General features: G+C 58.1%; 1 protein-coding gene across 7 annotated transcripts in view; it reads right to left on the bottom strand.

Annotated features, from left to right (window-relative positions):
• The window catches only part of LINGO1 (leucine rich repeat and Ig domain containing 1), a 166663-nt gene that overhangs the window by 11430 nt on the left and 142175 nt on the right, over positions 1-13058 (bottom strand). The window contains exon 1 of one of the 7 annotated variants that reach the window (XM_063345569.1): positions 7235-7727. The exons of the other annotated variants lie outside the window; for them this stretch is intronic. Within the exon in view, the coding sequence (XP_063201639.1) occupies positions 7235-7240 (6 nt within the window). The 5' untranslated portion in view covers positions 7241-7727. Of the gene's footprint in view, positions 1-7234; positions 7728-13058 lie in introns of those variants that run through there. 7 annotated transcript variants of the gene reach the window in all.

Below are 13058 nucleotides of genomic sequence, written 5' to 3'. Positions count from 1 at the left end.
ACTGAAACTCTGGTGTTTTTTTAGGGTGATTTCATGAAATCCAAGGCACTGATTTCATTAGGGAGGGTGCCCCAAGATGAGCCGGCAGCTGGCTGCGGGTGCTGTGCCCCAGCAAATCTCAGCCCTGGGCACTTTGGGACCATGCAGCATCATGCCGGGGAAGGGCTTGGTGCAGGGCCAGCAGTGCTGCCCCGTGGCTACAAAGCAGCTGAAACAGGGGTGAAAAGCACAATGGGTTTAATGCCTGTGATAAGGGGTGTCAGCACACTGGCAGCCTCAGCCGCGCTGCGGGGAGGCCATTCCCCGGCCTTTTCTGTCTTCCAGCAGGTGATCACGCTGATTCCGTGAGCACAGAGAAAAAGGAGGGACACACCACGGGGATGGAGCGGTTCCCTCGCTGCCCTCGATGGAGGGCTGCTTGTGGGGGGGGTGGGGGGGTGGAGTTTTGTTGTGTTTTGCTTGAGCTGAAAGAGATGCTTTCTGCCCTTTCCTCCTTCTCCCCAGCGATGTTGATAATAATACAGAGCCTGCACTCTGGGCTGTATGTGAGAACAAAAGCAATCACGGCGAACTACAGTGCATAGAAATTAAGTCGGAAATGCAAGGCCAGGGTTTCCATTTCGGTTCAGCTTCTGTATCGTTTCCCATTGAAAAGGATAAACAGGCTGAGCACAAATCAGTTTAATGGCAGCACCTAATGGCAGCGCAATTCCATGTTTCCCAGAGCAAATCGTTGCTCAAGCCCAAAGCGACAGCATGATACGCAGGCTCCGTGGGACGGCAACAGCATGGCACAGCCTCAGCTGAGCACTGGGGGGCCACCAGGGCCCCCGCAGAACTGGCCACCCTCAGCAGCAGTGCTGAAATAACCTGGTTCATCGGGGCACAAGAGGGGCTGGTGTCCGGGCTCGGGGATTCCAGCGGACCCTTGACTGCCCAATTCCCAGCAGAAAAGAGGTATCCCTTTGGGCATCCCTCACATTCCTGAGGTCCTGGAGGCAGACTCAGACCCCCTGGGAGCTTGTAGAGCTGTGCCGGGCTGCTCCCCCAGCATGGGCCAGGCAAGGAGATTTTCACACTGCTCACCACTGTGGCCCTAATTCCTTTCCTTCACCTGTCTCCTGCAGTGCATGTTTAAAGCACGGCTGCACCCACCATTTATTTTTTCTACCTAACCCTCATTGCTGTGCCTTGCTCCATGGTACGCTGCACGAGCCACTTGCCAGCGGAGCCAGCGCAGAAGCAAGCCACCAGACCAGCACTCGCCCACAATGCCCTCCCTGGCTCCCCAGGCTCATGTTTGGGGTTAGACCAATTTGGCTCTCCTTGGCCTGAAGGGGCAGTAGGGAAGTCTGGGTTCAGGTACAGGAGGGAGAGGTTTGCCCACGTGCCTGTGCAGAGGGTAAGAAGAGACTCTGAGAGCGCTCAGACTTTACTCGCCACCCCCAGGTTGCCTCTGAGGTCTAAATCAGTTGTTTCCCATTTCACACTTGACATCTCAAATCCAAACAATGAGCTGAAAGAATAGATCATGTCAAAATATTTCTGCTTCTCCCTCCTACGAGAATTCCCCATCAGAGACCAATCCAATTAAGGTGCTGGTTATGAAATTAACCATAATTACAAGAGTGATATTTAATGTTTTGCATTCTGATGAAGAAATAGAAAGGAAACAACCAAAAAAATAAGATCGTGGGTCCTACTGAGATAACTAAGAGCAATGTGGGGTGGAGGGGAGCAAGGGCTATGTGGGATGGCAGGGGCTGGGCTGCACCATGGGCATCTGGCCCAAGGACCCCACAGGAACAAGGGCAGGGACTGGGTGCTCATGGGCACATCTCTCAGGGAGCCTGTCCCCCAAAGCAGGGGATCCGCCCAGCCTGATGGCTGCCAGCAGGTATTTTGCCATTTGAGCATCACTTGGACGTTGCTGGGCAGCAAGAACCATGTCCTGGGATGCACGGACCAGTCTTGCACCTCCTCACCCTGTCCCCGCTCTCTGCAGGGACCCTCTGGCTCACCTACAGGCCTGTCCCCAGCTCAGGACACCAACCCCAGCCCTGAGACAAGGGACGTGAGATCTTCAGTGGGCAAAGCCTTTAGCCTCTAACCAGGACACCTGGGTCCTCCTCTGGAGCCCAGGGGAGCCATGTTCACGTGGGGACACATGTCCACTGCAGGATGCCTTGCACTAGAAAGGTTGACCGGCTTATACAGACACATGAAAAAAATTATGGAAGATAACATGCAGGATGGTTAAACAGAAACCATTTATGTGCTTAATCAGGAGAATGAGCAAAACCAAGCCAGGCTCCCTGGCCCCTGGAAGAGGGATGCTGATCTGCTGCCTAGCCGAGTCCCGTTCTTAGTTTGGAGCTGCTTTTTGCATGAGGTATGGGACCACGGAGGGCAGGGGATGGTGGCCAAGGTATCGGTGAGGCCAGAGGGAGGGCTGAGCTGATGGTGGGGCTCATGGCAGGGCTCTCCCCAACATGGCCCTGCTGTTGGCCATACATCAATACCCTTTGTGCACCCTCTTGACAGGGTTAGGAATGGCCTGGACGGGTTCTGAGAGTCACTCCTAACTGCTTCTCCTGCAAGGTGGGAATCACCAGGGTCTTGCCCCAGCACAGCCGTTAGCTCCAGAGGTGTGGGGTATCTGCTCAAGCTGGGTGCCCCCCCCCCCCCCCCCCCCCCCCCCCCCCCCAGCCCCGCTGTCCCCCCTTCCCGAGCCAGCTGGCGTGACCTGCTGCTCTCAGGGATGGAGGGAGCTCCCTGCCCAGGCTAAAGAGGAGATGAGGCCCTCCGTGGCATTTATTAGCATTTATTCAATTGCCTGGGTCAAGCTGACAATTAATGCTGCCTGCTCAGACATGACCACCTTTGTGTGACCTGTCTTTCTGCTGGCTTGCTGTGCCAAGGTGGGGCAGAGGCCACGCTGCACTGCTGACAGCACTCCTGGGGCTGGGGAAGCATTGGGGGGGCCACAGATGGTGTTTCACCCCTTCCCCAAGCCTGCCCGGTCCTTGGATGCTCCTCTCTTTCTCTGTATCGCACGTCCCCTGACACTGTCCCAAAAGCTGCACATTTAAACAGCCACCAAAAACTGGCTGTAAGACGTGTCCCCAGCCAGGGTCACAGGGAGCTGGGACACACGGCAAAGGCGCGGAAATCTCTCTCTGGGCAGCTCTTCCCCTCTGCAAGCTCCAATTTTTACTCCCCCAGATAGAGGGGTTGGGGTGGGGGGGGGAATTGACTTAGGAGAAAATTGAGGCCATGGCCTTCCGTTGCTTTCTCGCTTTATTTTTCTTGGGTTGTTGGATTTGAGTTAAGCATTTTTAGCCCTCTTCTCTCTCATCTCAGCCTTCCCCGCTACCTGACAAGCTCTTTTCCCACCAAAAGCCATTTCTGCTCGTGGTACGATAAACCCCACTCCCCTCACTTCTCAGGGTTTAGCAGAGGAGGGAGGAGAGCTGCTGACTCAGTGCACTGGATGTGTTCAAGACCCAGGCAAACACCCTCCCTCAGCAAGCTGTGCCACGACTTGCACCGTCGGCTGTGCCCTCCTCTCGCTAGCTCCAAACCACTGCCACAGTGGCCAGTGTCAAGCATAAAGGGCGAGTACAGGGACGCTGGGCTCATGGTAGCCTGTACCATGGAAGGAGAGTCAATAGGAGCCAATGGCGCCGGTAACATCCACCCCAGTGCCAACACTGCCCAAGAAAACTGCCCAAGGGCCCACAAGCCCAGGCGGGACCCGAGGGCTGTCTGGGCTTGGCTGAGGTGACATTAAAAAGTGTCTCCAGCAGTTTCCACCCTTGAAGCTTCTCAAAAGAGTTTGTGGAGTCGCATTTTCCACCGGGACGTTGACAGAGATGTGCCCATTGCAAACACGTCCTCCCTAGCCTTGAGGGGATGGGTCCAACTCCCAGCCCTGACGCAGGTGTCACCCCAGAGCTGTCACAGCAGCCCCCACCCAAGAGCCATCCAACACATCCAGGCCCATCACTGCCCAGTGACAACCAGATACATGAGGCAACGCCTGATGGGGTGTATCAATCCTCATCAAACCACTATAGGTTTGGTTGTGCTTTATAATTCAGCAACTGTAATTACACTATAATTACACTGTAATTGTGGTGTTATTATACAGTGATTTATCAACCCCTGAAATTAAACCTCAAGTTACAGGATTTTATACTTGTTACATACATCAAGCAGTATAAACTTCAGCATCATTACAGTGCCTGTATTAAGGAGGAAACTAAAGGAATAATAAGTCATTCAGTCATGCTGTTAACCTTCCAGTGATATGAAACAGTGGTAATTAGAAGTATCACAGAGTAATTACGTTATAGGTGTAGAGTAACTGCAGCACGGTGTGGTGTTACAGAAGTATAACCATTCGTTTTGTAATTAAACCCCCAACAAAAAGGCTTGGAAAACCTGACTCTTCCCCAGGTGCTGTAAACTCAGCTCCACTATGTCCTCCAGCCGCTTCCCGCCCGTCCCATGGGAGCCTCAGTGAAAGCCGGGGCTGCCCAAGCTCCCAGTGCAGGCAGGTGCCCCAGCCCAGCTCCAAGCTGCTGTCTGGGGGCTTACAGCTGAGAGAGAAGCCCCTTATAGCTATCTGGTAACCTGCAAAGTCCCTACCAGGGACACTGTTGCCTCTAGAGAGTGTCTGTCCCTGTCCCAGAGCAGCAGCACTGGGGAAGGAGCGGAAGGGCCTGGCTATGACGAAAACTGCCCCAGCATGTCCATGGGAAGACGTGGAAGCTTTAGCCCAGGGAGACATTTCTTTCTCAGCCTTGCTTACCAGCCTTGCCAGGCTAAGAGCTTCAGGGACCACTTCTCCTCATGCTGTTAAGCCACTAAGCTGACATGCTCCGGGAGGGAGCCAGGAGCAGCAGGCGAGAAGGCATGGCCAGCCCAGGCATCTCCTCCCACCGGCCCCAGCCCATGCTGCTGGGATGGGCAATGGGCTGAGTGGGGCTTCGTGTATCCGGAGACGGAGGCTGCCCCTTGGCTCTGTGGCACCTGGCACAGGCACGGGGCGTTACTGGCCATTTGCATTTGCGAGAGGTCCAGGAGAAGGATGAAGTGTGCACTTGAAATGGGGGGAGCAGACATGCAGGAAGGGGGCCAAACAAAGGTCTGGGCTGTGGTGCTGGTGTGGGGCTGGAATAGCTGCCTTTGGGGTAGGGATGGGTTGGGCAGCACAGGCAGCCCTTATAAGGTCCTTGCAGCCCCAATGCCAGCAGGCTGGCTGGAGGCACGGCATCGCCGCTGCTCCACGGCCGTCTCCAGCAGGCATGAAGGTCAGGTCAGGGCTGCTGCAGGTGCCGGAATGGAGAGGAGAGGCTGGCGGGAGGGCTGGGATAGGGATGTGGAAGGGACATCATTTCAGAGCTGGCTCTGATAGGATGTGCAGAGGAAGGGGAGATGGAGGGACAAGGGAGAAGGAGCAGTTCTGCGGAGCGGGGCTGCTCCTGGGGATGCCTGAACTGCTCTGCCCATGCTCCCCCCATGGGCCAAGATGCTGGAGAACAGCGTGGGCTGGGGGTGAGCGTGGGGCTGTCACACTGGTCCCCAGCTGCAGGCCAGCACGTAGAGTCGCTTGCTGGAAAGGGCGTTTGCTGGGGAAGGACTGTGGATGGCAACTGCTTGGGTGGGCAGCAGCTGGGCTCGTGACAGGCAGAGAGGCAGAGCCTCAGCTTTGCCAACCAGCACGCATCCACAGCGAGGAGACCTGATCCCACCGGTGCCCACACTCACCCGCTGTCCCTCCCTCCCAGTGCAAATCACTTTCACGGCACGAACACTCCCATTTCTTCTCAGAGGTGGCACCTCCAGCACCTGGAGCGAACCGTGCCTCTGCCCTTCGCTCAGAGCTATTTACACATCCAAGGCACAAGGTGAAAAATCCAATAACCTACAAACAGTAGCAGAAAGCAACAAGCAATGGCACTGCCTGGGAAGGCTCACAAAGTCCTCCTTGCCAGCAGGCTCTCAGGCATCCTCAAAATCCCAGCTGCTCTGCAAAGCCCCTTCAATGTTAACCCCTTCTTTTTTCTGTCAGATGCGAACCGAAGGCTGAGCCCATGCTGGCAGACTGACCCTCCCCAGCATCTCCAGTTGTCCAGGCTGGATCCTGTGCACGGGTCTGAGCCCAGGCGGGGGGACCTTTCAGTGTGCCCACATTTCCCTCCAGAGCCTGAGAGATCATCCTGTCTGGCAGCAACTCCCCACAGCCCCAGCCCACCTACCTTCAGGCTGGGGGGCTGGAAATGGAGGGGTGAGCCCCCCGCCCTGAAAAATTACCCCCCATAGCTCTTGCCTCCAGTCCGGTCACTCAGGGCTGGTGAGCTCTCCCTGCCTTTATTTAACCCTTTGTGTCTCTCCCGTGGGGATAGGCAGAGGGCTGATTCCTCCTCTTGAATTAACCCTTGTTGGCTGGGGACCTGGGTTTAAGGGCTGATCTCCCTGCTCCCCATCAAGCCCTGGCAGCTAGCACTGTCCCGGCCATACCCTACCTGAATATGTAATCTTCTCCATGCCGGTTAACTCATCTGCTTAGCTACCGAGGGGAGGAGGACGGCTCCCACATCAGGATGCAGCTCTGCGCTCGCCTCAGCACCGCTGAGCCCCAGCCCTTGGCTGGGTGAGTCTGCCAGCCTCGGGTGGCCGGGACCCCAACCCCGCACGGTGACCCCGCCTGGCTGCAAGTTGTCCTTCCCGCAGGGGCTGGAGGGGCTGCGGGGAAAGGCAGGGGAGTGGCGCAGGGGGACTGGGGAGGAGATCAGCAGGGGGAAAACGCCCGGGCAGAGCAGGGCGGTGGAGGCGGCGGGATCAGCACCGGAGGGGCCGGAGGACAGCAGGGCCCGCGGCCACACGCCCCGCGACGGACAGTGCCCGGCCCCGCTATCCGTTCGCCGCCCGGCGATGCCCGCACCGCTCCCCGGGACCCGGATCCGCACCCCGGGGCGCGGCGCAAACCCGGCACCGGCGGGCACCGGCGGGCACCCACGGCACACACACACGCGCAACCTCCCTTCCCCCCCCGTGCCCTCCCCGGTGCACGCACGAAGTTCCCAGCCCGGCGCCTCCGAGCACCGGCGAGGGTCCGGCCCGAGGGCAGCGACGCGGCTCCGGCCCGGAGTCCCCCCCACCTCCCCCGCACCGCCGGTACCGCCAGCCCCGGTCCCCCCCGCTCCAGCATCCCCGTGTCGCTTACCTGCATCTCATTCTCGCCGGCGATCTCCTTCGGTCAGAAATGGCATCTCCCCCGGCCCCCACCCCCTCCGCCAAAACCTCCACCTGCAGTAACGCAGCTCCCCCTCTCCGCAGCGACAACACGAGAGGCAGCGGCGCTCCCGGGTCCGAGCCGCCCCCCCAACCCAGAGCCCGAGGGAGGGCCGGGCCGGGCACGGGGACGCTCCGGGGCCGCCCTTAGGGACGCGAGGCGACCGGCTGCCTCCCCTCCGCGCCCGCCCGGCGGCCGGCGGCGGCGGCGCTGCGGGGCGGCGGTGGCGGCATCGCCCCACCGGGCGGGATGGCACGGCCCGGGCTCCGCACGCCCGCTGCCGCCGGCCGGGTCTGCCGCGGCGGGGCCGGGCTGGGAGCCGCCACCGCTCCGGCCCCCGCCTCCCCTCCGGGAGGAGCCGCCGGCGGGCGCGGGGCGGTGCGCGGAGCGGAGCGGCGACGGGAGCGGCGACGGCAGCAGCGGCGGCCAGTCCCCTCCTCCCGCCGCCTCCCCCGCTCCAGCGCGGCGAGGGGAGGCGAGAGCCGGGGGGGCGGGGGGTGCGGGTCCCCCCGGTGACGGGGCGGGCAGCGGGGGAAGCGGGGGAGCGGTGCTTTTCGGGGAGGGGCCGCTGTCTCCGGTGTTGTGGCACCGGCAGACCGAGTGACTGCCCCCGCGATCCGACGGCAAACGGGGGCGGGGGCTGGGGACAACTGGTGGCTGGTCGCCCCCGGGTCACCGGCAACCCTCGCAGAGGTGGGGGACCATCGGCAGTCCCCACTCCTCTGCCTCGTTGCTCGCAGAGGACGGACTAGAGGAGCGCTGCCGGTCAGTGCCTAGCCCTGCCTGAGCCTGCTGAGGGAAGATGCCAGGCTACCCCGGAGACTTCAGAGTGGTCCATCCTACAGCAGCTACCTCTGCAAGGCGTTTTGCTCCTCTTTTTTCACTGCCCCCCCTAAGCACATGAGAAGAAAATGGTTGCAAGGCGGGGACGGGACACCTCTGAGGACTAATCTGGACCTGGTAATCCCAAAGTCCTCCTTGGAGGCTTGGCGCATGCTGAGCTGGTGGCATCTCATTCAGGACTAAGTGCACAGCTTTCGAGCACTTCACCCCCTTCCATAATGGACACTGATTTATCAAGCAGCATTAGCAGATATGCTCAGCACTGGCTCTTCCAGCGGAGTCTGATTTCTCTGGCAGTAATGGACACAAACTTTGCTTCTAATGTGCATTTTCCCCTCTTGCTTCCTCTCACCAGGGCTCTCCTGGGGTGCTTCCCACTCCCTCCTGCTTCTACCCAGCTGTCCCACAGCATGGTCGGCTGCAGGCCAAGGCGGGCTCAAGGCAGCTGCACCAGGGCCTTCCAAATTTTGGCACGGGCTGGGGCTGGAGGCTCTACGAGAGTCCCTTCACTGGGTCCCATGAGCCTTTCCTTGTATGGCTCTTTCAGCCAGTGGGAGCTTTTGAGGAAGACAATGGCTTGGCCTTCCTCCATCAGCCACTTAATCAAACCCAAGGATGGAGATTCCCATGCAGAGCATCCCTCTGGGCAGGCCTCCCTTCCTCCCTCCTGAGAAAGCAGAGCTGCATCCTTGCCCCAGGCCACCTCCTGTGCGATGGCGTCCCCTCTGGGATGCCTGTACATGCCCTCCCAGGAGCATGGGAGCGCAGCAGCTGTCCCAGGCGTGTCCTTGCAGTAGGCTACAAGTAAACCTAGGGTGGCGCAAGCCCCACTCCGCGCTCAGAGGTTACTGCCTCCTCACAGCCCGCAACGGAGCTCGTTATCCTCCTGCTCGGCACACGCGAGTTTCTGAGCGGAGCAGGAATAAACAAAGGGTAGGCACCGCGAGCTTGCCAGCTGAGGGCTGAATCACTCCTCCCCGCTCCCGCTGGCGCTCCTGCCCACTCCTAGGATGCCGCCTCTCCTCCTGTGGGTGCAGAGCCTGGCTCGGATGGGCTGGGAGAGTGGGTGCCCATCAGGCGTGCAGCCCTGCATGGGCTTGGGTAAAGGATCCTCCTGGCAAGAAACACGGTGGGGGAAGAGAGTGACTGTGCACGCGTCCTCTGCTCCTGACTTCAAGGAAATTCAGCCTGGCCCCTCTCAGTGGTCCTCAGACCTTTACTCAGTGCAGATCGATGCCTCTTATTATTATGGCTATTTCAGCGATGGCATCGATGTTAATAGCACTTCACAAACACAGACAAAGCCGGCAATCTGAATGCAGCCAGAAAAAACCAAACAGAGGACAAAAGACAGGCTAAGAGCTCTGAATGCTGTTAATGCTTCCCACCCCCCCCACTCCCGATGGTTAAAGCCTCACTAAAGTCCAGGGCACCATGTATCCAATAATAACACTCCAGAATAATTCCTGGCATTGTCTGGTGAGAGCAGGGAGTGGAATTTCACCTCAGATACAGTAAATGCACCATGCAAGCTGTGCGTGGTGGCTGTGTGAGAGTGATGCTATACGCTGCCTGGAAGCAGGGGGCCTTCCAAGACCATCTTTCCCACCTCGGCTCCGATGGCCGTCCCCACCCCGGCAGCGCAGTGAGCAGCAGAGGACAGGGAACTTGGCGTGCAGAAGCAGAGATGAGCTTTTGGGCTAAGATGGCACACACACACACTTCTCATATAGAAAAGTCCTGTGCAAAACCTGCCTCTTCCGTAACCTCTGCATTTGATTTCTGAGTTGGGCAGGCGGAGAGAGCGGCACGGCAGCAGAGGCGAGGGCAGCATGGGTGCCCCAGGTGCGGTGGTGGAGCAGAGCCCTGGTTTGCTCTGCCAGCTACAGTGGTGCGTTTTGTCTGGCAGTGAGGTGAGGCAACGGGGAGGATGGTCAGTGCAACGAAAACAAAGCATCACTTAATAACCACTCTCCTAGCTGGGTGCAGGAGCACGAAGGCCCTTATCCATGGTGTCAGAGTTTATAAGGAGCTGTTGCGCCTGATCTCCCCAAGATTTGCTATACCCCTCAAGGAGCAGAGCTGCCATTGGGCTTTTCCCTTCCTCTAAAAACTTTCACCCTTTCCAAAAACTGTCTTGGGTGACACTTCCTTACCCCAACAGCCCCAAGGACACCCCTGCCTGCAAAGGCAGGTCCCAGCAGCAATCAAATCCCTTGATCTCCGCAGGAGGAACCGCACTGGTCCCTGCACACGCTTCTGCATTTACCGATCTGTCATTGTAAGCTCTGTACTGGCAGTCCCTTTGTGCCCTTCTTGCCCCAAAATGTTGCCATCGTGCAGGCCTGGTGCAGGAGTGAGCTCCTGTGACTGGGGGGAGCCATCAGGACAGGGTGCCCAGGAGCGCGGCAAAGTGCTTTCCCCCAGGGACAAGTGAGCAGCACAGCGCACAACTCACCCCACACAGCACCAGGGGCCCAGATCTGCCTGGGACTGTCATGTTGTCTCCAGCTTTTCACGGGCCACCACTGGCCAACATCTCACCACCACAGACAAACAACTGCTGGGAGAGCTGAGACCATCCCACACACAGGCAGAAATGCAGCCCACCCTTAACACATGCTTGACAAGAAGGTCCTGCTTGAAGAGGAGCAGCGGTGCAGCTCAGAGGGGGTAATTTTGTAAGATTACTTGGGAGAAGGGCATCAATGGGACATTAGGAAAAAGAAGAGGATAATTGTGTGCTACTGTTCCTAGCAAGGGGCTGCTTTTGTAGAGGGACATTCAGAGTTAAGGTAAAGGTGAGCTTACTGTTAAGGTTCCCGAGGTATTGTAGCACAGGTGACAGAGTGCTGGGGACAGCCAGAAGCATGCACCCAAACCTCACTGGAAGTACTGCCATCTCCTGTCCCCACTATTAACCTGTATCTATTTGCAGCTGCCAGCTTTGTAGCAGACATGCTTTTTTTCCCCTCTCCCATCACCTTTACTGGCCTCCCACATGCTGTGGAGACCAACTCAGCTGGGTCAACCTCCTTCTTGCAGCACGGAGTGACTCAAAATGAGGGCCATCCTGGTCCTCCAGGTGTGACTATCCCGTCCTGACCTACATGAAGCCCCAGGCTGCAGAGGACATCGCAGAGAGCAGCTCCACTCACAAACCCTCATCGAACATTTTCCTCTTTAAAACCTGCAGGGAGCAGCAAGAACATTTGGGTGTCCATCTGTGGGGGCTCATCCCTCAGACAGATGCTCCAGCTCTTTGCCACTGCCATCCTCAGATGATAACGGGCTGCAGCAGATGGTTCCCTTCTGTTGGCAGGAGGCAGGAGTTTATCCCTGCTCTGAGCTTCTTCCTGGAGATGTGGCACCTGCACACCGCACGAGGGACCAAGCCTCCTGCCCGGGCAGTGGGGAGCGGACCTGCCCCTCCATGAGGCTTGGTGGGACGTGCTCTGATATTCCCCAGCAACATCTCTCTTGCTTTCAATGCACCTGTCCAGGAATCCCACAAAACGTTCAGAAAGGGCTGAGCTGGCAGGAGGGAGATAGATTTTAATTACTCCCATTATTATTATAGTTCCTTTCCTTTCAGATTTTCACACTTTTGTCGTAACAAGCTGAGCTGAGAAAATACGTGCGAATGCCAGGCTGAGATAAGATGTACCACACCTTGAAGTACTGCCAGCACCAGCTCTGGGAACACCAGATCGGCTGTCTGCCCCTCCAGCCTCCTCCCTTTGTCAGCAAGGACTGAGGGGGGGTCGGTGCCCTCCCTGCCCCTGCGCACTCGGGGAGGAGGGTGCCTTGCATTTCCCCTGGGCTCAGCCGGCAGCTGCCTAGTACTGACCAGCCCCTGGAGAAGGCAATTGTAACCTCCTGGCTGCTCCTGGAAAGGCGACCCAGATGTCTTGTGTTTGCCTTGCACAACACATGCACGCAGAGCTCCTCTGCCCGTCTCCGGGCTGCAGCAGGACCTGCTCCTGAGGATGGCTGAGAGCACCAGTCCCTGTGGATGCAGTCGGGGGAGAAACACGCTCTCAGATCGCATGTGCTTTCTTCCTCGGAGGTGGTGACATTTCAGGGTGTGTGGGGGGGAGTGGGACGAAGGGGCAACGCAGGATATTCCTGCTCCCCCATCCCCGCGGCCATCTGGATGTGTACTGATGCCTCCTCACAGCAGGCTGAGTCAGTCCAGTGGCTTCTCATTATCAGCTGGAGGGAGTCCAAATTCTGCATTGTACGGCTGCTCCTGAGTGAAATCGTGGATCGTTATCAAGTATTATCATAATGGTTTCTCTCTGTACTGTCTTGTACTGCTCCTTGCCCTGGTCAACTGATTGATTTGGAGCAGAAGGAGCCAATGTACCAAAATCCTTCGACCACCAGCTGCTCACTTGGGACAGCTGTGGCAGAAGCCATGCAATGTCACCGTTGATGTGGGCTCGGGCCATCCAGGCCATTGAGGGCGATCCCACCGCTGTCCTCATGCACAGCCTCACGCGCTGGGAGGCTGCTGCCCCTCCAGCAGCAGACATGTGGCCGAGCCCATCTCCAGGCACCTCTGCTCAACCAAAGCGAGGTGAGAGGTAGGAGATACTGTGGTCATGACTTGCCCATCTCAAACCATGACATCACCTCCATGATGCTCCAGAGGAGGTAGAAAGAGGGAGAAAAGGCCTTTCTGTAGCCCCCCTTGAGCGGGTACTACTGAAGGGGAGATGAGTTGCTGGTGCACAGGATCTGCCCCAGCTCAGCTCACCCAGGTCTCTGACAGGTCAAAGGCCACCACCCAGTTCTATTCAAGCTCAGGGTGCAGAAACTGGGCCTTGCTATGAAATGCTCTGCTGCGGAGAGGCCACGTGTCCTAATGTCAGCCTGACTCAAGTGCCTGATAGCTTGACTGCCCTGT

The sequence above is a fragment of the Chroicocephalus ridibundus genome, chromosome 9, assembly GCF_963924245.1.
Source record: "Chroicocephalus ridibundus chromosome 9, bChrRid1.1, whole genome shotgun sequence".
NCBI classification, from domain to species: Eukaryota; Metazoa; Chordata; class Aves; order Charadriiformes; family Laridae; genus Chroicocephalus; species Chroicocephalus ridibundus.
Note: the sequence above shows the minus strand (reverse complement) of the source record. Positions and strands in the feature narration are given on the sequence as shown.